The sequence below is a fragment of the Agelaius tricolor genome, unplaced genomic scaffold (assembly GCF_023055355.1).
Source record: "Agelaius tricolor isolate 1412-34295 unplaced genomic scaffold, bAgeTri1.0.p SCAF_11, whole genome shotgun sequence".
Classification (NCBI taxonomy): domain Eukaryota; kingdom Metazoa; phylum Chordata; class Aves; order Passeriformes; family Icteridae; genus Agelaius; species Agelaius tricolor.
In genome coordinates, this window is record NW_027269271.1 from 29,184,885 (window position 1) to 29,209,740 (window position 24,856).

The window sequence follows — 24,856 nt, forward strand, 5'->3', positions numbered from 1 at the left end:
GTTCTGTGATCTGATATTAGGCAGATTTTTTCCCCTGTTTTGAGGGGGTGACAGCCAATGGGCAAGTCTGTGCCAGTGCCCCAAATGCTGTGAGCAAATCCCTGACTCATCCCTTCCCAGGGCTGGCTGGAACTCACCTGGAGCTATCCCAGAGCCTTGCCAAGGGGAGGTGGCACCACTCTCACTTTCGTGCCCAGCAATCCTGAGTCATCACAGGTAGAAATGGAATTCAGGGATGTCTCCTGCACCTTTTTTCTGGGATGTTTTCCTCTCCTGCATTGGGGTGGTTTGTTCCTACATGGTGTAGCTGCTCTGTGAGTTCCCTTCAATCAAATAAAGTGGTTATTATGGGCACAGTGATGCTTTGCTCTTCTTTGGAACTTTAATTGAGGAATATCAGAAAATCACCAGTCACCAGCCTGCAGAACTCCCACAAACAGGAAACTTTGGTTATCTAATGTGGTTTCTCCTGCAGCTGAGCTGAGGGGTGTCTGCTCTGTGAGATTCACGGTCATGTTTTCAAAGCCTGGTTAAGAAAACATCAATATGAACACTCTGGAGTTTTAGAAACCAAAATACTGCGTGTGGTCATTGTGTTGTCAGTTCTGGAGTTTTAAATAACAAATGCTGCATGTGGTCACAGTGTTGGTAGTACTTTCTGTTTAATTTTGGTTAGTGGGTGGTACCTGTTGGCAGAATTCAGTTGTTTTGTGGGCTCTTCACACTGAAAGATTTCCAGGTGAGCCAAAGTAGCCACAGAAAATCCATTGTGGAGTGCCAAACACGAGTGTGTGACTGAGGAAAGCATTGTCTGTGGGTTTGAGCTGGGCCTGTGACACAGGGAGGAACCGCTTGGGTCCCAGGGATGCCACCTCAGATCCCACTCTTGGAGGGGTTTTCCCACAGGGGTTGTCCCATTTCTTGGCCAGGAGAGCTGGAAGGGTGAGGAGGGACAGGGAACCAAGCATCCCAACCTCAGGCACAGCCTGACACCCCCCAGCCCCTGGACACTGTCTGGTCACTGGTTATTTGTCACCTACCCCCCATGACAGCAATACTGGCACTGGATCTGCTCTTTTGTCCTTAAACCCTGCAAATTTAAGCCATGTGGTCCCAAAAATATGGGTTAATGAAGGGTTATGTGGGTTAGACAAGCTCAGCTGTTAATTAAAAGCAGAGAATGAGAAGGGATGGGCCCAGTGGGCCAAAATCTCAGCTGGTGCCATCGGGTGCCACCGCTGGCTGTGCCACTGCCCAGGGCTGTCCCCAACAGGGGGCTCTGCCCTGGGGACCTGCACAGGCCAGGCTGTGCTCCTGGGGGAGTTGTAATGCCTTCAAACCCCATGTTTACACTGGGAATACTGGGCAGAGCACTGGATAAGCAGAGCTGCCAGGTGAGCTTTTAAGCCAGGCTTTATTTATGAAGAGGGCACGGGTTGTGTCTGAACCAAAGGGCTCAGTGGGTTTGTGTGACCCGGTGTTTACAATTCCCTGTGATTTTTTAATGAAACAGAAGAGTTGCCAACACATCAAATAAAGGCAGAACATCTTTGCATATCCTTGGATGCCATGTTTTATGAGTGAAATCTGGGAATCAGCTAAAGGATGGTGTCAAAGCAAAATGAATGCACTCCAGAGCATTCCTGTTCTCTAACTCAGATCCCAACTCTGCCTTCCCTGGGCGCCTCTGAGATCACCTGCACGAGCTTCAGGTGTTAAAGTTCTTGGAGAAGTGATGCCACAGCTTCTTCTCAGTAAATGGAAAAGTGGATTCAGTTCATCATTGGTGATTCCCAAAACGGGCCTGACTTAATTGATTCAGCACTTCACAATTCCTGCTGCATCTGAGGCCTGTCTTTTTTACCACCTTCCCAAAACCCTCTGGGTTTTATGGATTCCCACAACCCAGCACCCATCCAGGGTGCAGGACTGGGCTGTGGGACGCTCATTTTCATGAATTTTCCATGACTGGCACCCTGAGCACTGCTTGGTTTGATTTCACCTTCCCCTTCCCACACTCAGTGCTGTCCAGCATCACTCTCATCCTTCTCCAGGTCAGGTGTCTCAGGGCTGGCTGGACACAGGGAATTGGGAGGTGCTCTGCTTTCCCATGCCCTGGAATATGTGTACACACCCCTTCTTCCCACCCTCCCACCATCACTCTCTAAAGCTCATATCAAATCTGCTTCTCCCTGGGGGATGACCCCAAAAGCCTTCCCTGATGCCTGAGCAGCCTCACAGGCTGCAGGTGGACCTGCTCTTAGAGGGAGACACTAAATCCTGGATGAAGTTTGGATACAGGAAATGTTCTACTTGACCTAGAGCTGAGGCAGGACATGCTGGCTTAACACCACCCTCCCTGTGATTTGCTGTTTAAAATATAAAGTACAGACTTAAATCTCCATGCAGCTTTTTCCTGAAGAGGAAGGAATTCTCCCAGCAATGAGCAGGTGCTGCTGGGGTTCAGATCAATCCTTCCAGCCCTGCTAACTTCAGTGTATCAACCACATCCCTTCTCATGCACATGGGTTTGCAGGATTCAATTAATTGGAAATATTAATAGATAACACCATAGGTAACACCTTCAGCAGCCTCTCAGCACCGTGTTTCCCTCGACTCTACCACTGCAGAGTCATTCTGCCTCTCTAAAGCCTCTGGGGAGATTTTAGGCTGGGTCAAGACCATCCCAAAGATTGGCTGTGATACCTCAGGTTTTGGCTTTTCTATTTTCAGACTCTCTGCTGCTTTAGTGTGTAATTCTGAGATTCATATCAGGGGATGGTGAGCTCTGTGCACAGAGCAGGGAGACAAAACAATTCCTGCTCCAGCTGGGCACCAAGGACAAATGATCCAAATCTCAGCCCCAGAGCACAAACCCCGTGGGCTGGAGAGAGAAAAACAAGCAGGGTGGGACTGCAGGGGCTAAAGCTGGAATGGGACAATGAACTGCAAGGTGCAAATGGAGCAGAACTGATCCCAGGGACAGAGCCTGTGCCCGGCCGTGCATTTTGGGGCCATTTTGGTTCATCTTGGGTGCAGCCCTGGCTGGGCTCTGGTGCTGCCCAAGGTGCATCCATGGAGGAGATGCTTGGAATAAATCCCTGCTTTATTCTGGAACCTGTAACTGTTTAATTAGCAGGAGGCCTCGCAGGGATCAGCATTGCCAAACAAACTCCAGCCCTGGCCCGCTGCCTTTTCCCCCTTGGCTGCTCCTGCTGCCCAGATGGCTCAGCCTGCCAGCACAGAGCATCAAATAATTTTATTTCTATGACAGCAACTTGATTCCTGATGATATAGGATCCATATATTAACAGCATCTCATGGTTTTTCTCTTTTCCCCTTCCAGGAGTGAATTCCTCGCTTGTTGCTGATTTCATGCCCACATCCTCATGGAACATCTCAAGTGAATTAGATAAAGGTAAGCAGGCAGAAAAAAACCCAAAACCACCTGAATTCAGATTTAAAAATCTCCATTTTTCTTGACTTGACCAAATCAGCAAACGAAGGGGATAAGGGGATATCCAGGATAAACCTCATTTGCCTCGGGATCCTTTGACATTTAATTCCGTGTGGTTCTGGGATTTCTGGAGATTGCTGTGTTCGTTTCTTGTACCAAGAAAATGTTCAACAGGGCAAAAATATTTCAAGATGTTCTGTCACACATTTTTTTCTGGTGGATCTTGGGATTTGAACTCAAAATTCACAAGCATCAGGCACTGAGTTTGCTCTATATAGTTTGCTCTCGTGTTTTATTATGAAGTTTTGAGGCTTTAATAATACAAAATACATTTGCAGGTCATAATTAGGTGTAATTTGGAGCTCTCCGAGGGGTATTTATTGTAAAAAAATGAGAGGTTTATCATTCTCCTTAATTTTGTAAATTAAGCACTGGTAATTTAAGGCAAATTGCTGAGGTTCCCTCATTGCAAGGCAGTGGCTGCAGCTCCTGAGTCAAACCTGTGCATCTTTGAGGATGCTCTTAGCCACCCTCACTGTGCAATTTGTCAACCACTTTTCATTTGCCAGCCATTTACTGCTGAGATGGAATTCTGCCCCAGATGGTTTTCCCAACTGTTTTTGTCTGTTTTGTTACTGTTTTTTTGAACATGTGTTCATAATGTTTGATGTTTATGCATAAATATGTTTTCTGTGCTTAAGGATGAGGAGAATATGTAATTCTGGGTACTCTGGGTTGATCCTTTCACATCTGCCTTCCCAGCAGGGAAGGAGCAGGACTTTGTGGTGATCCAGGACACAGTGGGGAAGATGAAAGTCAAAGGTCTGGTGCTTGCTGGTGGGAAAGGGAGGAAAGCTTGTGGTCATCCAGCAGAGAATTCCCAAATCCCAGCAAATTTTGCTGAGGGAAGGAGTTGACAGAATGGAGTCCTTATCCCACTGTAGGGATTCACCCTCGTGCTGGTGGCAGGGCTGGGCTGTGCTCGGGGAACATCCCAGAGCTGGGCAGAAGTGAAGCTGCAGGAGCATGGAATCACAGAGTGCTTTGGGTTGGGAGGGACCTTAAAGCCCATCCAGTGCCACCCCAGAGACACCTCCCACTGGCCCAGGCTGCTCCAAGTTCCATCCAGCCTGGCCTTGGGCACTTCCAGGGATCCTGGGGCAGCCACAGCTGCTCTGGGGCACCTGTGCCAGGCTTCCCCACCCTCCCAGGGAAGGATTTATTCCTATATCCCATCTAAACCTCCTCTCTTTCCATGTTTCTTCCCCGTTTGGCAGCTTTCTTTGGTTTTTCAGAAAGCAGGAAATAATTAAGTGGCCTGGAAAATAAAACTCAAAAGTTTGGAAATGCCAGAGAAGGCAAAACTTTGACTTTGGAGAGTCCAAGCACTGTGTGATTGAACCATCTCTCAGTTACCACCATGGCACCTGTTGCCGAGCTGCAGATATTGTCAGGAACAGGTAAAATGAACTTCCCGGCTTCTAATCCACCTGGAATGTGGCAATTAGCAGGGTTTGGCTGAGTCCCGCATTCCTGGGGGATTACCGGCCCTTTGCTGCGGCTCATTAGCATTTACAGCGCTGGCAGCTGCCACACCTCAACTCGGATTTACATACGGGATTAAAACAAAGCCTTTGTGCCCGAAAAGCTTCGTCAGAGGGGCGGCTTCTGCCAGCAGAGGCACGCAGGTTTTGTCTTGTCTCACCTGGGCTTTCATGTGGGAGCTGCTGCTGCTCCCCTCAAAGCCCTGAAACTGCAGCTTGGACCAAGCCAAGCCCTGGGCAGCACACGCGGAGCTGGGCACTGGAAACCACCGAGGGGAAAATGAGGCTCGGTTCTCGTTTGTTTTGCATCTCAAGGAGTGTCTTGGTTTGAACAGACAGGTGTCTGCTAAGGAAGGCAGGAGCCTCCCCTGAAATGGAGAATGGAAACGCCCTTCCTCCAGAATTGTTATAATTTTGAAATTAAGGGGCTCTCAGGCAAAGATAGGGGAATAGGAATAACATTTTATTTTATTAGGAAAGTTAAGATACAGATGCAATAGTACAAACAAATGAAAAAAGCCACTGACAGGGTCAGAATTCAACCTCACACGCTGTGTGTCAGGGTGGTGGCACAGCCCCATGCCATGGGGGCTCAGCCCTCCTGCAGTGCCAGCTGTGGCTCTGCTGGAGCAGGGATCCTGCACAAGGGGGGAGTTTTCCTCTGCAGCTCCAGGGGTGGTGTGGATGGGCCTGGGCTCCCTCTGGCAATGAAGGGCAGCAGAAGCTGCTCCTCTGGGAATGCAGGGCAGCACAAAGCTGCTCCTCTGGGAATGCAGGGGAGAGGAAAGTTGCTCCTCTGGGAATGCAGGGGAGAGGAAAGCTGCTCCTCTGGGAATGCAGGGCAGCAGAAAGCTGCTCCTCTGGGAATGCAGGGGAGAGGAAAGCTGCTCCTCTGGGAATGCAGGGCAGCAGAAAGCTGCTCCTCTGGGAATACAGCAGGCAAAGGCTGCTGTGGTGTCTGTCCTGGTTTGAGAGGAAGTAAGTTTTCTGGGATATGCTGTGGTCACCAATAGGTGTTCAGATTTTAATATTGGCACTTGGTGTGGCCACTGGAGACATTGGATACGCCTCTGAGAACACAGGGGTGTCCAGCCATTGTGGGAGCTCTGGGGGGGCAGAGCCCGAGTTTTTAACCCCTTTTTGGACAATGAAAACTTTACAGAACATTAACCTTTCCTAGAAGAGAGATAGAGATGAAATGGGAAATGGGCAAGTGTGATGAAGGTCGGTGCAAGTGAGAGATGTCAGGAGAGTAGAGAAGAATCTTAGGTGGGAAGAGATGATGGAGTGGCCTTAGCTGGACTCTTCTTGTTACAGCCACGGACAGAACCCTGTTTCCTGTGAAACAGAGACTGCATCCAGGGGGAGGCAATGGCTCAGAGCCAAGAGGGTTCAGTGTTGGTGCCCCTCGGCCCCAGGGGGTGAAATTTGGGGGGACAGGTGTCCCCAAGGTGAGACTGTGCTCTTTTTGGAACGGGACGAAGCATCTTTAAAAGGACGACCCTAGGAGCAGCTCTGGTCCATGTGCAGTGGTGAGAGCACTGGACATGGAAGGGAGAGGTCACGATGGCAAATGTTCTCCAGGCAGTGCCACGAGTGACCTGGAAACACACAAGGCTTCAATGGTGTTTCCAGGGGAAGCCCATGGTACAAGGACTCCTCTCCTCTTGATGAACTGAGAATTGATTACCTAAAGGGTGGTGAAGGACCGAGAGTTGGTGATTTGGGGGATGGATGTATTGGGAATTTGGTGGGGGGAGGAGGAAATGTTTTTGGGATGTTTTCATTTTCCCTGTGTGTTTCTTGTTCCTTAGAGTTGTAGTTTAGTTAATAAAGTTTTCTTTTCTTTATTTCTAAGTGGGGGCCTGCTTGGCTTGTTCCTGGTCACATCTCACAGCAGACACCAGGGAGCATATATTTTCATGGGGGCACTGGCATTGCGCCAGCGTCAAACCGTGACAGTGTCCCAAAGCTCAGATTGTATCCAGGTAGGAATGCTTGGCTCCTCCCCTGGGCGGAGCATCTCCCCATGGGATGGTGTAATTCTATCAGCCATGCAGGGACACTCACTGGCCATGAACAGAAGATAATTAATAATTAATGGCTCATTAACAGCAGAGATCTCCTGCAGGGAGGATTGGCTGTGGGAGAGATAAAGAAAACTGCCCAATGAACAGAGATAACTGCCCCACCTCTGACAGAGAGAACACACACACAGCCCCAGCCACATCCTGCATTTCCAACCAAGACAGGGAGTCAAAATCCACTTGTTTTCCAGGAGGTTGCAGTACTCCAGCGTCACAGTAAAACTCATTTTAAAGCCTGTTAAGTTCACCACATGAAAGTGGTTTCCAAGCAGATTTCCCAATTAAATCCCTGCCTACTCTAAATGGCTCCAACTCTACCTGCTGCCTTTTGGAAATGAGCATCTCCTCCTCCAGCGTGTGCTTCATGTTGGGGAAGGAGGAACAGCTTGATAATAATATTCTGCATTTTGAAATAATGACTTAATTTGGTGCTTTCCCTCGCTGGGTGAGTTCTGCAGTGATTATCTTACAACTGAGCCCTATTCAGGTTTCAATTTCTATTAAATAAGCTAAATCGACAGCATTAAACAGTTGCCTGTTTATTCTTTTTAGCAGGAAATTAATTTAAAAGAGACGCAGCCACCCGTGAAGAGCTGTTGAAAGCAACGATTGATGGGAGGGAGGAGGTGGTTTCTCACCAAAACCTTAAAAAAACAAACAAACTGGGCATAAAAAATAAAAAAATAATCACTTTTAAAACAGGGGAGATTTAGCTATGAGCATTTCTCTCTCTCTCCCCACTAGTAAACCATGGTGTGCAGAGGGAATGCCACGAGGGAGAAAGAGAAATGAAAATATGATCCTATAAATATTTAATTCTATAAGGAGAAATAAGTGAAGTTTGGGGGAAAGAGGGGGCTGTGGTGGTAGGAAAAGCCCCATTCCAGGGGGCTGGTGGCAGCACATGGAGCTTTTCACTTGCAGGTTTCTTGAGATTCCCTTTGGTGTGGAGAGCCTGGAGCAGCCCCAGGTGGGAGATCTCCCATGGGACTGTGATTCAAGAGGCTGGAAAAGCCTCATCCATGTGCTCCTGCACAGCCCCAGGATGTGGCACTGGGATTTCTCCTTGGATTTCTCCTTCCCTTCTGTCCCCTCTCACCACCAGGCCTGCTCCAGCTCTTTGTCTGGGAAAGCTCCCAGTTTCCCATCTTCTTTTCCTTCTTTAGAAAGGTGAAGAGCCCTGCATTCAGCTGCTCCTATCCCACAAAACAGATCATGGAAGGAGAGGCTTTTCCTTCTTCCTTCCATCCCGTGTCAGTTTATTTACCAAGCAATAGGCCTGAATTGGAATGGGAGCCTATTTACATCTGCTACACTGGAGGAATTGTTTGGGATCTCTTCATCCTTAGGCAAAGATAATATTGGAGCCCTTGCCAGGAAAGAGACAAATATATTATTTGGAATATTATTGTGACTGTGAGTAGGGTTCAGCTTCAGTGGCTGTTCATTCTGAAGGGCTGATAAGAGAGTGGCTGTTCATTCTGCCCTGGAATGGGTCCCCTCAGTGCCCCATGCCCAACTGCAGCCTCCTTCAGAGGCACAGGATGTGTCCTGCCTCTGCCTGAGATGGGGCTCGTTTCTTCTGTTGGTTCCTCCTCCTCCTCCTCCCAGGATCTCTTCCTTGGTCCTTCACCTTCCAAAGAAAACCATTGCTGTGAGTTTTTTGCCTGTTTCCCTTTTCCTTTCATGGCCTATCAGCTCTGGCAAACAAGTATAAAGCCTTGGAGCTTGGGAACCATTTCCATTTCCAGACATCCACCATGCCAAGGCCAGACTCTGAGCTCCCCACAGCCTCTGTGGGCACAGCCCTTCCCAGTGCCTGGAACAAACATTCCCTGGAGAGCTTGGCAGAAGATTCAGCTGGGATTTATCCTGAACATTCAAAGGCATATCAAGGATCACTTGATATCAGTGATCTGGGGATGCACAGCCCAAAATGAGATTGGAGGGTCCAAAAAAGGCGTGGGAGAGGTGCAGTGTTTGGGACTGCATGTCCTGAACTTCCTGGAGATCCTGGTGGGGGCAGAACATTCCCTGGAAGGGCTGGACCACAGCTCCAGCACAGCAGGAGGGAAATGCAGGCAGGAAGGTCTGCAGGACATAGGGGTGCAGCCTTTGGCTCACCTTCACTGACAAACCCAGCCACCTTGGCAGGGAAAGGACCTGCCGGGGAGTTCTGTGAGGGAAAATCTCAGTGATCTCCCAGGGAGGATTGGACTCTTAGGCAAACTACATCCCAAACAACATAAACACACCCAAACGTGGGGAAAACCAGGTGGGTCGAGGCCTCCTGCCTTTGGCCCCAGTCCTTCAGAGATTCCAGATTCTCCTTTGAAATCACTGGATGCGAATTTGATCCCTGTGCTGAAAGGGGAAGAATTACAGCTTTCACATTCATGCACAATTTACCTTTCTATTTTCCTTTATTATCTGGGGGATATGGGGTAAATCAAGCTCCCCTGGTGGGGCTCAGGGTTCTGATTCGATTTGTGGGGTCCCGTTAGTAGCAGGGCAGTAAATTACTGCTACTTTGTTTGAAAATTTTTTTAGCCACAGTACATTAGCTCCTTTTGTTTGCTTTTCCACTGACGGAGTGCACGTTTTTATTTGAGAATTTGTGTTTCTTGAATGTCTCATTTATAAATAATACAGGGTGTGAAATTCGAAGGTCACAGAACACAGGCTGAAAATGAAACCGCCCTGAGTAACTTTGGGCTTTCATGGCAAAAATCTTCCACAAAAAGCTGCACTTACATCAAATTCTTTGTATAATCCGAGTGTGTGCAGTGAATATTGACCATTATACATAAGGTAACTATATATAATAACCTTTTCATGGCTCATCCAGCTATCTTTGTTTATTTGAAAGATTGATAGATCAGAGGGTCAAGGGACGTGTTTTATTGTACGTTTCTGTTCCAAATTTCCTGACATTTTTGGTTGAAAAAAAAAAATAGACCTTTAAAAGGCACAGAAAGGGGTAATAAGAACCAGATCCTAAAGTGATGCTATGTCAAAATGTCAGAAATAACAGCTTTTCTTTGACTCCACAGCATTAATCTTGAGGCACATACCTTTCCATACACCCTCCCTTTAATGCTTGGGTTTTTCTTTGTGGCTCTTTACTGCAGAGCAGCTTCTAAAGTGACAACAAAATCCCTTGATGGTTTTCAGTAGTTGGCTTTATAGCTGGATGTGGACATTTGTTTACCTATTCCAAATCACTTTTTTTTTGGTGATAAAGTTTAGAGGTTTCCTACTTGGGCTATAAAACTGGTTCCTGAGTAAAGAAAAGCTTCATTTCCCCTCAAAGTGACCTCTGAGACATCTGTCCTTAAAGCTCAGAGCTGTCTGATGAAAGGAGGGGCAGAAGCAACTCTCAAATGCATCCAAGAGTTCATGGAGGGCAGGGAGTTGCCCAGTTCCCACCCAAAAGCAGTGGGATTCAGGTTCCAGATAATTTTTTGGAAGTCTGGCTTCCCTCCACAAGCCCAGCGCCGTCTCTGAGCTGCCAATTATCAGAATATCAAAATTAAATCTGAGAATCCCAGTGACAGTCACACATGGAGATCTGAAAAGCCATCAGGCCTCAAGCTGTGCCCTGCCTGGTTGAGGTCAGGGAGTTATCCTGGCTGGTGCTGAACCCTGGGAAGGGAAAGTCCAGGACAGAACTTCCATGTGCATCCCAAACTGACTCCTGCACATCTCTGGGAAACCCACTGGAGGTAAAGCTGGGCAAGCTGAGGCAGCAGAAGGTTTCCTTTGTTCCAAGACATTGGATATTTCCATGTGATTATCTGGATTTCTTTAACCCTGATACTCTCCAAGAGTTGCCAGATCATGACTTGAGTGCAGCATCTCTTCCCTCCCATTGTCACCCTCTTGTTTATTCATTTAAAATAAGTGAAATTCCAAGTGGGAGTTTTCCTTTCACCCTGTTAATAACAAGGTCTGGTGATCAGACCCACGGGGAGTTGTTTTCCTCTGTGAGTGATGGGCAGATTCAGCAATCCACGGGGAATCCTTTTTCCAAGGGATGTGTGTGGCCATGCTTCCATCAGACATCCTGCTGCTTCCTTCCTTTTCCTGGAGCAGCCAGCAAGCCTCTCCAGCATCTTCACTCTTGGTGGACTCTGTGTTTGACCTTCTCCAAAGACAATTATTCCTCATGGAAGATTCCCACTGGAGTGAGCTCAGTGGCGGTGCCGATGTTTGGGGGTCTGGAGCACATCCAGGTGTGGCACCACAATGGATTCGTGGATGATCCAGGGCCCTGAATGAATGAAAATGCAGCTTTCCCTGAGACACTTTTGGGCATTTTTCCAGTGTGTGCAGTGACAAAGAACCAGGGAGCTGCCAAACCTTTCAGTTCACAAACATAATTCAAGGCCGGGTTCACAGAATCACAGAATGACTGGGTTGGAAGAGACCTCAAAGATCATCGAGTCCAACCCAGCCCCAGCACCTCAGCTAAACCCTGGCACCCAGTGCCACATCCAGGCTTTGTTAAACACACCCAGGTTGGATGGGGCTTGATCAGCCTGCTCTAGTGGAATGGTCCCTGCCCATGGCAGGGTTTGGAATGAGCTGAGGGCTGAGGTCCCTCCCAGCCCAGACCATTCCAGGATTCCATAAATGCAATAAGCACTGGAATGTTGGTGTCCCAGTGCCTTACTCCAGCCAGGACAGGTTCTGCTTTCTGTGCTGCAGTGCAGGTTTGAATCTTCAAATCCAGAATTAAGCAACTTCTCCAGGCCAGCAGCTGGAAAAGGTGTCCCCACAGCTGCCTGAGGAAAGGTCTGGAGATGTTTGCAGAGAACTGTGTTGTTCCCCATCTGCAGTGGAAGGAACTTGGCTCACCAGCCTGTCTTGTGCACCTGGATTAAAGCTGGCTTAAGCTTGAGCAGAGACTTTAATTTTAGCTTTTCTTTGAATATTCCAAAAGATCAGAAGGGCAGAAAGAGAAGGATAAAATGAAACAACGACTCTTCTCATAAAATGACCCTTCCAGGGTCCAATCCTGCATCCCCGTCGTGCTTTAAACACCTTGTGAAATCAGAAACATGCAGCACACACGGTGCTGGGGGGAAAGGTCTCCCTGTGGCCAGCAAAATTCTCCTGCAAGCCAAGAGGGTGTTACTGCTCTAAGCTGTGTCTTTGGTAATTTAAGATAGAGTAACCATGTGGTCACAGAGCAGATTAACATTCCTTGGCCGGCCAGGACGAGCTTTTATTTTGAAAGCCACCTGGGTTCCACTTAAAAGTAGTAGAATAGTGGAGGATTTATTAGGACTGGGCAGGCTCCTATTTAACAATGTCAAGGCAGAGCTGTGGAAATACAGACACTTTTCTTCTTTGGAGACACGCAACGCTCTACATTTCGTCCTTGCACAGCTGTTGCTGCTCTGTAACATCAAACCAGCACAAAGTTTGGCCATGAAGGATACCTAATATTTGGGTTTTATATGCAGTGTCTCCAATTTATGCGCTCAGAATCATGAGGATGACTTATGATGTGTTGTGTTTGCCTTGGCAATGGCTCAAACCCAGAAATATATTTCAGGCTTGGCTTTCCAGATATTATCTCAAGTCATTTAAAAGTTCATTATAGGGCACCCGCTAGTGCTGCTCTAGTAAAGGGGCTGTCAGCATTTTTCAAGGGTTTATAACTCAGCCATTAAAAAAACCCCTCTCTGTGGGCTGAAACTTGGCATTCGGGGTCTAGGCCCAGCAGTAAATTGTTTTTACAAATTAAAAAAAAATCAGTTTGGCTATTATTAAATTATAGGTGGGCTAAATTTTATTTAGAACTCTTTCAGGCTATTCTCCCGTACTTCTGTAAATTAAAACGTTTCCCAAATGTTTTTATAGAGTGCTACTCTAAAATATGGACAGGCTTTTGTTGTGTGCTCGAAACCCTGAGATTTAACTTAAAATATAATAACAGTGCTTATCCCAGCATAGCACTTTTCACCTTCAAAGTGCTTTATGAGCATTATCTCATTAATGTACATAGCAGCCTCCCCATGATGTAAGAGGGATTATTATCCTCACTTTATGGCTGGAGACATCAAGCCAAAAGGTTTAAGGCTGTTTTTAAAAGGCCTTAGTTGCACAAATCCCATGTGAGCTTTGATTGGCTTTGGGTGTCTACTTCCCTTTGGCTCTTCTAAAAATCACAACTGAGCTGATTCACTCCAGGCTGCTCCGAGCCAGGATTAAACTCAGACTTTCCAAAGGCCAGTGCCACCAGACTGGATCATTCCCAGTACACAAAACCCATCCTTTCTTCTAAGAAATTGTTCTTGAGGTCAGAGGGAGTCAACTCCATCTGGAGGGCTCCTGGATGGCAGGAGAGGGGCAGATGAATTATGGTGAGATGGTTTGGATTGGAAGAGACCTTAAATCCCATCCCATTCCACCCCTGCCATGGGACACCTCTCACTGTCCCAGGCTGCTCCAGCCTGGCCTTGGACACTTCCAGGGATGCAGGGGCAGCCACAGCTTCTTTGGGAAAACCATGCCAGGGCCTCACCCCTGACACAGGGAAGAGTTTCTCCTTTTGATGGGTTTTGGAAGGTGAGAGACAATAAAAATACAACTGGGCTTCTCTCCAACCCCTCCACACCAGGCAAGGGCAGCAATGGAGGAGTTTGGTGCGTGCCAGGGAAGGGATGCTCATAGTTCTGTGTGCCTCAGCAGCAATCCAAGGTTTTTGGGGAGTTCATCTTCAATTCCAAAACTGCTTTATCTGTGAGAAACATTTCCCAGATCTCCCAATGGCTTGAAACCTGCCCTGTTTAAATCTCATCTCAGGTGAGCTGCTTGATCTGGTTTATGATTCAGATGCTAAATGTACAGATTTGAGGACTAATCTAGGGTGAATTTAGGAGATGAATTTGTTTTAGTGTTTCTGCAGTAGCTCCTGGAGGAAGGTTGAGAACAACCAGAGGAGTCAGCAGCTCCTGAGGCCACTTGTGTTGGTACTTAGAGAGAAGTTGCAGCCACACTTTTTCACTGACTTACGATTTCTATTGATACCTCAAAATCCTTTTCCAGCCTTTGGAAACATTCCCTACATCCTCAGTCCTTTATTTGCCTTTCCTGTATTCCTCAGGACCTTCAAACCATCCTGTTCACTGTGCTGTTTGTCAGGCAGCCCATCCAGGGCTGTTTCCCTCCCTGTTGGGCTGGAGATGGCTGAAGGAGCGTTATCAGGAATTAAATAATGGCTGTGGTTCAGAAATGCTACACTGGGTAATTAACTGTGGTTCTCTGGTCCCAGGCCATTAGTGGGGCCTTATTAAACCCAGATTGTGCAGAGAGCCCAGGAATCCAAGAGCTGGCTGGAGCTCTGCTTCCCAGAGAAGGTGTCAGGATGGCAGGGCAGAAATGTGCCTTGGGATGGAGCTTGGAGAAATGGTCCTGGGGAGCTGAGGAGCCATGGGACACCCCTGAGGGACTTTGGACCCTGCTGTCCATCCTGCAGGGCTGGGATCTCTGCCCTTTTAACCCATCCACAGGTTCCCTAAATAATTGGATCTGTGAGAGTGCCAGAACAGCTGTATTTTCATAGAATCATGGAATGTTCAGGTTGGAAAAGCCCTTTAACATCACCAAGTCCAACCAGCACCATGTTCACCACTAAGCCACATCCCCAAGTGCCACTCCACATGGTTTTTGAATGTTTCCAGGGATGGTGACTCTACCACTGTCCTGGGCACCTTATTTAAACACTTTACAGCTCTTCCCAGGATACTTTTCCCCCTGATTCCCAATCTAAACCTCTCTGGGTGCAACTTGAGGCCATCCCCTCTCATCCTGTCCCTTGCTCCCTGAGAGAAGCACAGTTTCACACCTGCACATTAGAACTTAATTGAAAAAATACACGTGGAAAAAAATTATCTGTGGACAGGGCCTGGGTGCCAAATGTTTGTCCCAAATGGCTCCTGGGACCAGGTGAGGACAGGGAGGCTTTGTTCAAAGTGCTGTGCAAACACAGAGTAAGTTGTGTGCTAAACAGATTAAAAACAAAGGCAAGAGATACTGCTCTCCACAAACCATAATGAAGGGAGGAGCTGGGCAAGCCAAGATTACAGGAATAATTAGGGAAGTGGCTTACTTAGGCAGGCTGGGTGGCTGAGCTGGTTTGGAACGTGCTGGAGGGTTTTTTCACACTTTCAGGAAGGTTTCTTGCTGGAGTGAACTGCAGGTGGACTTGGGAGTGATGGAGCACAAAGCAGCACGGCACCAGTTTGGGGATGGAAACGTCCAAGGCCAGGTTGGACAGGGCTTGGGGCAACCTGGGATAGTGGAAGGTGTCCCTGCCTGTGGCAGGGGGTGGAAATGGATGAACTCCAAGGTCCCTTCCAATCCAAATAATTCTGGGATTCCAAGTTCACTGACTGATTTTGGCTTTTCTTGACCTCCTGGTCTGGCTCTGAGAGTTCAGGAGCCAGATACAGTCAGGATTTCCCATTCCTTGGCCACCCTGCTGATGGGACAGCCAGCAGCTGATGGTGGCCACCATTAGTTTTGAACCTCTGACATGGAGAGGAGAGCCTGAGGATTCCATTCCCCATCCCCAAGCCATCTCCCTCCCTGCCTTTAAAGGATTGAATGAAGTGGTGAATACAGTGAATGAGGAATGGGCCTCTTCCTGAGGGATGCCCAGTGAAATAGCCCTGGACAGAAGGCAGTGCTCAGGAATGAATTAGGAGAGATTCATCTTCATAATTTTAATGTCATTTGATTTTTCAATCCTGAGCCCTATTTTAGAGTGGAGGTAATCTTCAGTACTCTTAGCCATGGAAATACTGAGTGAGAATAAAGTCTCCTTTCCCAGATATGATCCTTATTCCTCCTCTCTGCAGCTGGTGCTTACAAAATTATAGATAACACACTCTCTGCTCTGCCTGCGAGTCACTCAGAATGGCTTGGAGACAGGATCACAGAATCCTGGAATGGTTTGGGGTCTTAAATCTCATCCAGTGCCAGCCCTGCCATGGCAGGGACATCTTCCACTCTCCCAGGGTGCTCCAAACCCTGTCCAGCCTGGCCTTGGGCACTGCCAGGGATCCAGGGACAGCCCCAGCTTCTCTGGGTCACAGGATTTGCACTTCTGAATGGTTCCTTTCACATGTTCCTACATTTGGTGGATTCTGGCATGAGCAGAGGCAGGTCAGCATCAAAATGAACAACTGGAGTGCTGAGATGTTTTTCCTGTGTTTTGGTTAGGAAAAAGAAAAGAAAAAAGAGCAGCAGTGGTTTTTTTCTGTGCTAAATGAAGCCAAATAGGAGATGTTGAAACAGCAGAGGGAACCCTGCTATCCACTGTGACCGTGTTCACAGGGGTCTGAGGATGAGGGAAGAGATGAGGATCTGACTCCATGTTTCAGAAGACTGGGTTATTATTTTATGATATATATTATATTAAAACTATACTAAAAGAATAGAAGAAAGGATTTCATCAGAAGGCTGGCTAAGAATAGAAAAAGAAAGAATGATAACAAAAGCTTGTGTCTTGGACAGAGAGTCCGAGCCAGCTGGACTGTGATTGGCCATTAATTAGGAACAACCACATGAGACCAATCACAGACCCACCTGTTGCATTCCACAGCAGCAGATAACCATTGTTTACATTTTGTTCCTGAGGCCTCTCAGCTTCTCAGGAGGAAAAATCCTCCTTTGTGTCACTTCCAAAGACAAGCAGCAGCTTTCTCCACAATGCCATCCCTGCTCTGGAGCCCTTCATCCCCCTTCTTTTCTCCCCAACCCCAGATTATTTCCTGACGCTGGACGAGCCCATGAACAACATCACCACCACGCTGGGCCAGACAGCAGAGCTGCACTGCAAGGTGTCAGGGAACCCCCCTCCCACGGTGAGGTGGCTGAAGAACGACGCGCCCGTGGTGCAGGAGCCGCGCAGGATCTCCTTCCGAGCCACCCCCTACGGCTCCCGCCTGCGCATCCGCAACCTGGACACCACCGACACCGGCTACTTCCAGTGCGTGGCCACCAACGGCAGGAGGACCGTGTCCACCACCGGCGTGCTCTTCGTCAAGTTTGGTGAGCCTGCTCCTCAGAAACTGACCCAGCTCCTGCTTTAGGAGAAAGGGTTCGGCCGGGGGAAGGCAGCGCGCTGGTGTGGCGCGGAATTGTTGAGGCTTGTGGAATTGTTGTCAAACTTATTGAACTTAGGTTATGCAGAGAGCCCAGGAATCCATGAGCTGACTCGAAATGGGCTTCCCAGAGAAGGTGTTAGGATGGTAGGGCAGAAACATGCCTTGGGTGGAGCTGGAGAAATGGTCCTGGGGAGCTGAGGAGCCATGGGACACCCCTGAGAGAGACTTTGACCATGCTGTCTGTCCTGCAGGGCTGGGATCCCTGCCCTTTTAACCCCATCCACAGGTTTCCTAAATAATTGGATCCATGGGAGTGTAGGAACAGCTGTATTTTCATAGAATTATGGAATGTTCAGGTTGGAAAAGACCTCCAAGGTCATCCAGTCCAACCAGCACCCAGCACAGTGCTAAACCATGTTCACCATTAAACCGTGTCCAAAGTGCCACAGCTTCAGTTGTAGGGATGGTGACTGCCTTGAGCAGACTGTCCCAACATTTTTGGAGGAGAAATTTTCCCAATATCCAATCCAAACCTCCCTTGGAACAGCTTGAAGCTGTTTCCTCCTGTCCTGTCCCTGGAGCAGAGCCTGACCCCCCCCGGCTGTCCCCTCCTGTCAGGAGCTGTGCAGAGCCACAAGGGCCCCCTGAGCCTCCTTTGCTCCAGGCTGAGCCCCCATTAATGGGGTACCTGGGTAGATTCAGACCAGAGGAGAAAAACTCCTTTATTCTGAGCGACCTCTGTGTCTGGTGAGTGAGAAACTTCAGCTGGCACTGCAGGCTGAGGGCCTGAGATGAGACCCATATATACCTGTCAGGGAAAATAAGCACTCATTCCCCCAAGTTTATATTGAGATAACTGCCTTCAAAGCTGGTCTTACAACTCAGAAAATTCCAAACAAGAAACAGGTTTTGTGTGTCTTCTCCCCCTCCTCCTCCACAGTCAAGGGGAAATAATTCACTGAGATGAAGATATTTGCACACAGTCCTGGTTAATCCTCTTTGGAACTGGACAAATAACACACAGGGAATGATGGATGTGATGAGTTTCATCTTCTTTTTTTCATAAATCTCCCATGTTTTCTGATTTCTGATAAGAAATTAATCATTAGGTGTTCTCCTAAGGCAGTTTCAAGAGGGGGGTGAGCTGCTCACCTGTTTTTTGTCCTTGTGTCATGTTCTGCAGGCAATACAGCCTTGTCTTTGGTGCTGAGGGGCTGCCACTCCTCTGTTCAACTCCATAAACCACAGCCAGCACCACAGACTGGTGCTTTTATCTTTTTAAAAGGTTTTCAAAAGCTTCCTGCTTGCTACCTCACCGTAACTCATCCTGCTGTTTTTCTTCTGTCACTTTTCCAGGTCCCCCGCCAACAGCGAGCCCAGGATCCTCGTAAGTCCTTTCATGTCTCTTCTGTGCCTTCATTAATCTTGCATTTCAGCAGTCAGAAGTTCATTTGTCATGTGGTGTGACAGGAGCACTTTTCCATTCTGCTTTTTAAGTCAGATGGGATGGTAATTTATTGTAACTGAGTTATCTGTCTCGCAGTGATGTTTTCATGTTACCGTGTCAACTCCTGTTTCTTACCCCAGACTTCTTAATTTGCAATATTATTACCTTTGGATCCTCTGGTGCCTTCAGTCTGTGGAGTGATTCCAGTGCACCTACAGGTACTTCATCCATGTCACAGCCCAGTCAGGGAAATATTTATCACTACAAGCAGATTTTACTGCCCAGGGGCTTCTTGCTGATTTTAAGGGTCGTAAACTGTGTCTGTCTCTTTGTACCTGTATTAATAAACTGCCTGAAAAGATTTTTTGAAGATTTTTTTTAAAGATTGAATAGGTGGGTGGGAGCAGTGGCTGTTTGCACCAGAGCTCCCTGTGTCCTGGAGCTCAGGTTTGGCTCCTGCTGCAGGCTCTGAGCACTCCCCACGTTGTATTTTGGCAGTGGAGCTTCTGTCTGGGGCAGTTTTTGAGAATATTCACTTCTAACTCTAATTTCAAAATACCTGATCAAACCTGCTCACCTTTCTGGTGCCTCGCTGTCCTCAAGTGTGTTCTCTGGCTGTCCTGAGGTTTGCAATCAGTTTTGTGGTGCTTATTCACATCTCACATTGTGGAAAAATATTGAAAATCCACCTCTCCTGGTGAGGGAAGGGAAACACAGACCCAACTGAAGCAGAAAATTCATCCATTAATGCAATGAATGCAATTACAAGGGATGAAAAACCTGGGGAGGTGAATGTTCCTGGCTCTTATGGAAGAACTTCCATGAATCATTGCAGAGGATATGAATGAGGAGAAGCCTCTGACCACAAAAGGATGTTGTAGGATGCCCTCTAATGGAACAGCCTAAAATGTGGTTTTATCTCCCCTTGTGAAGGTGCTGCTGTGGATTCCTGGAGTTTGCTTTGGAAGGGGAGCTCTTTGCTGGGGTTTCAGGGGGTTCAGCCCTGTTTGGTGTTTCTCTGGGGTTCTGGGGAGGGAATGTCTCCTGCTGCTCTGGGATTTGGGGGCTGATGGGCTCTCCAGCAGTTTGGAGAATAAATCAATGAGGTGAGAAAATGGGGATTTTGTGCTGCTCCCACCTAGTTTGGGGTTTCTGAAATTTGTGGGGTTAAACAGCACCTCCTTGGTGGTCAGAGCCCACAGAGAGCAGTGTGAGCACAGAGAGCTGGGCTGGAATTTCACTGTCTGGGCCACTCAGGATTGCCTCACTTTTTAAAACAAGATACATTTGGGAATCTTTTTTCCCATTTTTTCTTTCTGGCAAGGGGTTTGGTGTTTTTTTGCTCCCCTTCCAAAAAAAACCCCACAACTTAACCAGCTAAAATACACACAAAGGATGTGGAAAGGTGAAAAGAAAGGGAGATGTTCGCTTTAATAGTTGATTTTGTAACCAAAAAAGAAATTTAATCACACTTCAGTTGCATTTTGCGAAATGCAGGAGGGAAATTACCTCGAATTCTGGTCCTTTGTGTTTGCTGCTCCTTGCATGAAAAGAATGTCCTGGGGCCTGGACTGTGTGACCCTCGTGTCACCTTCTCCCTGTACAAGTTGAAAAATTCATTTGTAGCTATGAAATTCATTTTTCTGCTCTTTTTCTCCGTGCAAACCAAGCCCATCTGTGGCAGTTGTCAAGCTGCAGGGTGAGATGAAGTACCTGGCTGTCCTCCCTCATCATCCTCCCTCTGGGGAAACGCTTTCCTTGGGAACAAGCTGGGCCATACAATCAGGAAAGAACCTGATGCAAATTCCTGGGCCTGCTGTTGCCATGTCTTTATCAGTCACCCATGAGTGCAAGGTGCTCTTCGTTTCCAGATTTCATTTGAGGATCCTGTTTTTAAAAATATCCACCCACTCAGCCCTTTTCCCTCCATAATTTATAGAAAGACAGATGGGCCAAGTGTGAGTGGGAACGCCAGATGATGATTTCTGTGAAAGGGACAGATAACACAATAATTCTTGTGGGTTATTTTTGCTGCTTTCCCTAAGAGAAATGGCCAAAAGTCTGATTTGGAAATCAGTCTGAAGCAAAGTGCTGCTGGGTGGGCAGCACTGCCTGCCATGAACATCCTTCCTTCAACTCTGCCCTGCTGGACAGGAGGTGAAACCCCTGGGATCACATTCCATGGTCCTGCTCTGCTGCTCTGACTCAGCTGGGAGAAGCTTCTTTTGTTAAAAAAAAAAAAAAGCCCAACAAGCCCTAATTGTGCTTTAGAAAGAAATAATTATTTATATTATATAATAATAAAAATATAGTATAAATATATAAAATATTGAGAATAAAATATAATATAAAATAGAAATATTATTTAAAATAATATAGAATATAATATAAAATTATTTAGAGTAAAATATAATATAGAATATAAAAAGTATTAAAATTATAAAAAGAATATAAAATATAATATACAAATTTTAAATTATAAAAACAATATAAACTATAGTAAAGATTATATAAATATATAATGTTATATAGATATAATACAGAAATATAAAATGCAATATATTTAATTTTTATTATATAAATATATAATATTCATTATTTTTAATATAAAATTTAAAATAATATTTTAAAATATAATATAAATGTATATAATATGAATGAATATAATAATAATAATAATAATAATAATAATAATAATAATAATAATAATAATAATAATAAATTGTATTATTGTATCTTTGGGTGCTACAGCTGCAGGGCCAGCTCCAGGCAGCTCATGGGATGTGGGGATGGTGTGGGTGTCCATGTCCCACAGCTGGATGTGTCCCCAGGAGGCAGCTCAGGCTCTCCAGCTGCTGGAATCCTTTCCACAGTGTGGATGGGAAGAACTTCTGGAAGAACTTCCATGGATGGAGTCAAGGGCACCTCCAGAGCAGCCTGGGAGGGGCAGAGAGGTCAGGGAGCTGTGGCTGGAAAAGCTGGATGCACCACCCTCAGCTGATGTATCTCCTGCTTTCAGCCATGAACTTCTGAATTCAAAGGCAAATTGGGTTGATTTAATGTTTTTAGTTTATTTTTAGGGAGATCAAAGGTAGCATTTTGGTGGTTCACTGGTGTATTTGTGCATTGCTCTGTGTCTGTGTGTCTTGCACACAAATTTGTCCCAGAATCCCAGGAGGGTTTGGTTTGGAAGGGACCCCAGAGATCCCCTGATTCCCACCCCCTGCCATGGACACCTTCCTCTAAACCAGGAATTTGCACTGTAGCCATTGCTTCTCAAAATTTCCCCCAAACCCCAGATTTTTAACGTTATTTTTGAAGTTCCTGTGCTGCATATCCCTTTGAAAGTCACTTTTATTCATCATGCACGGCAAGGTTGGTCCCTGAAGGACACAGAAATGTGTTTTCACCTCAGGGATCAGAACCAGAGCAAGGTCAGAGCACAGCAGAGTCCTGGGGAGGAGAGGATTTAATGTCACAACAGAGATCCTGTGGCCTGGGAAATGTGCTGTGCCCAATCTTTCTGTTCTTCTTCTCTCATTCTCCATTGTTCCCCTTCCCCTGAGCCTTGGCTTCGTGCTTAGCCCAAACTTTGACACTGCAGGAGAAATCTTGGGCACAAATCACTGAAATCTGGGGCAAGAACTTCCACAAGAGCTGCAGTGAGGAAGAAGAGGAAAATGCCAGTTTGCATGGGCTGGTGTAAAAATGAGCTGGAAAAACCCTGCTGGAGTGGAATCCAGTGGGAAGAGTGCAGGAAAATGCTCTGTATTTATTGTTTATTGTGTAGTGAGCATGTTCTGAAGAGGTTTGACCTGGATGTGTACAGCAGGGATATATTCCCAACTGGAATGTGTACATGCTGCTGCCAATATTCCTCTGGAACAGTCCTTTTGTTCTTCATGGAGCCTCTTCTATATATAAATACCCTAAATATGGCATTGTTTGTTCTTTATTTAACCACTGGGGACGAGGAGAGGGGAAAAGAGGAGACAAGAGGGCTGTAACTTTAAGGAGCATCTGATTCATAAAATGAAATGGGGTTTGTGATTCCCAGAAATAAATAGCTTGCAAGGCTTGAGAAACCACAACCCCCCCCCGCCTTGGATTTTCCCATCTTTTTCAGTCATTGAGATTTTTTTTTTTTCTTTTTTAATTTTTCTTTTTTTAACTTTCAGCTAAACACATCTGGGTTTTTTAGTAAAACAGATCTTTTTGTACAGTTGCTCTGTGTGCCAGCAACAAGAAAATGTGTAAGCACTGGCCAGCATCCAGGTGAGGCTTGGCCAACTGTGTGTGTGTGATTGTGGATTTCAAAGAGGAACACAGAGACTTTCCTCTTTTGGCCACAGAAGGTAAAATTTAGAGAAGAAGAAATGCCAATCCAGAGGCCAGAACAGATTCACTGCTCCAGCAGCATCCTGGGAGTGATGTCCCTGCACTCTGGTGCCAGGTTTGGCTCCTGGAATCCTGGAATTCCAGCCTGTCCCACATTTTGTGGCTGGCACAGAAACTCCCTCCTGCTGTTCAGTGATGGAAATTTTGAATGAGGGCTGGACACAATTCCCAGGTGTTTTTCTGTGGGATCTTTTACAGTCCCACTGTGTGCTGGTGCAGCAGCTCGTTCCTAGAGCCCTGTGGGATGTGAGACACAGCCCTGAGGTGGGATATTCCATCCAGAGGCCAACATAAATATATCTGGGGGGGGAAAAAGCCCCACGTGGGGCGAGGCTGGAGCCTGAGGGGCTGATGCTGACACAAACCATGTTCATCCTGCTGCATGACTTCATCCCAGGGCAAATAATCCCCCCTCAGTTTGCCAGGGGCTCAGGCAGGTTATCTGCCAGGGCTGCAGGGGGAATGTTCCCAGGGAGAGCTGCCCTTGTCCTCTCCATGGGCTCTTTGATCTGCTGCACACTTATCTCTCTCATGCCACTGATGCCTCAGGTTTTGGCTTTTATATCTTCAGATTCTGTGCTGCTTTAGTGTGTGGGGCTGGGCTCACATCAGGGGATGCTGAGCTCTGTGCACAGAGCAGGGAGACAAAACAATTCCTGCTCCAGCTGGGCACCAAGGACAAATGATCCAAATCTCAGCCCCAGAGCACAAACCCCGTGGGCTGGAGAGAGAAAAACAAGCAGGGTGGGCCTGCAGGGGCTAAAGCTGGAATGGGACAATGAACTGCAAGGTGCAAATGGAGCAGAACTGATCCCAGGGACAGAGCCCGTGCCCGGCCGTGCATTTTGGGGCCATTTTGGTTCATCTTGGGTGCAGGCCTGGCTGGGCTCTGGTGCTGCCCAAGGTGGATCCATGGAGGAGATGCTTGGAATAAATCCCTGCTTTATTCTGGGGCTCTGCCCAGCCTCTGCTCCAGCTCAGCCTGCACAAGGCACCACCACTGTCTCATCTTTCCCCTGGATTGTTCTGCTCTGGCACTGGGGACAATGGAATGGCTGCTGAGGGTGCTCAGGCTTTTGGGATTTTATTGGGATTTGTGCTCTTGGGTTTTCCTGAGTGAGCAAAAAGAACTGAAAACCTCTGGGTAAATGGAACACAGAATTTGGGAAGCCACAGTCAGGTCCTGTATGAAGTGAATTGGCTGCAGGGCCTATTCCAGGGTGTTTTATCACCTCAGGGTACTTAGGTAGCTAAATATACACCTTATCTGGGAATCCCAGGCTCCTTTGCCTCTCCACCTCCCCTTATCTCCCAGACACGGGGGAAGCTGAGCCAAAATCAGGTTTAAGGTGTGTTAGAGGGGCCTGAACTGGAGCTGCTGCAGCTGGAGGGCACCTGGTCTGGGGGAGCAGCCCAAACTATTGCAGGAGTGGCAAGGGAAAAGGGACAGGAAAGGGAATGGGATCACAGAATGGGCTGGGCTGGGCAGGACCTCAAATCCCACCCAGAGCCACCCCTGCCATGGCAGGGACACCTCCCACTGTCCCAGGGTGTCCAGCCTGGCCTTGGGCACTGCCAGGGATCCAGGAGCAGCCACAGCTGATCTGGGAATTCCATCCCAGCCTCTCCCCACCCTCCCAGGCAGGAATTCCATCCCCAAATCCACCAACTCCTGACTGCTGTGGCCCTGCATCACCTGCTGATGTTCATGTGACCAGTGCTGCTAACAGCCAAGTTCTTTGCCAGGACAAGCTTTAAATTGTGTTTTGTTAGGCTGTGGCAAGCATACAGAAAAGAAA

General features: G+C 47.3%; 1 protein-coding gene across 1 annotated transcript in view; it reads left to right on the forward strand.

Annotated features, from left to right (window-relative positions):
• The window catches only part of ROR1 (receptor tyrosine kinase like orphan receptor 1), a 159,641-nt gene that overhangs the window by 104,526 nt on the left and 30,259 nt on the right, over positions 1–24,856 (forward strand). Inside the window, exons 2-4 of the mRNA XM_071436918.1 lie at positions 3,347–3,418; positions 16,869–17,156; positions 18,569–18,599. Coding sequence (XP_071293019.1) covers positions 3,347–3,418; positions 16,869–17,156; positions 18,569–18,599 — 391 coding nt within the window. The remainder of the gene's footprint in view (positions 1–3,346; positions 3,419–16,868; positions 17,157–18,568; positions 18,600–24,856) is intronic.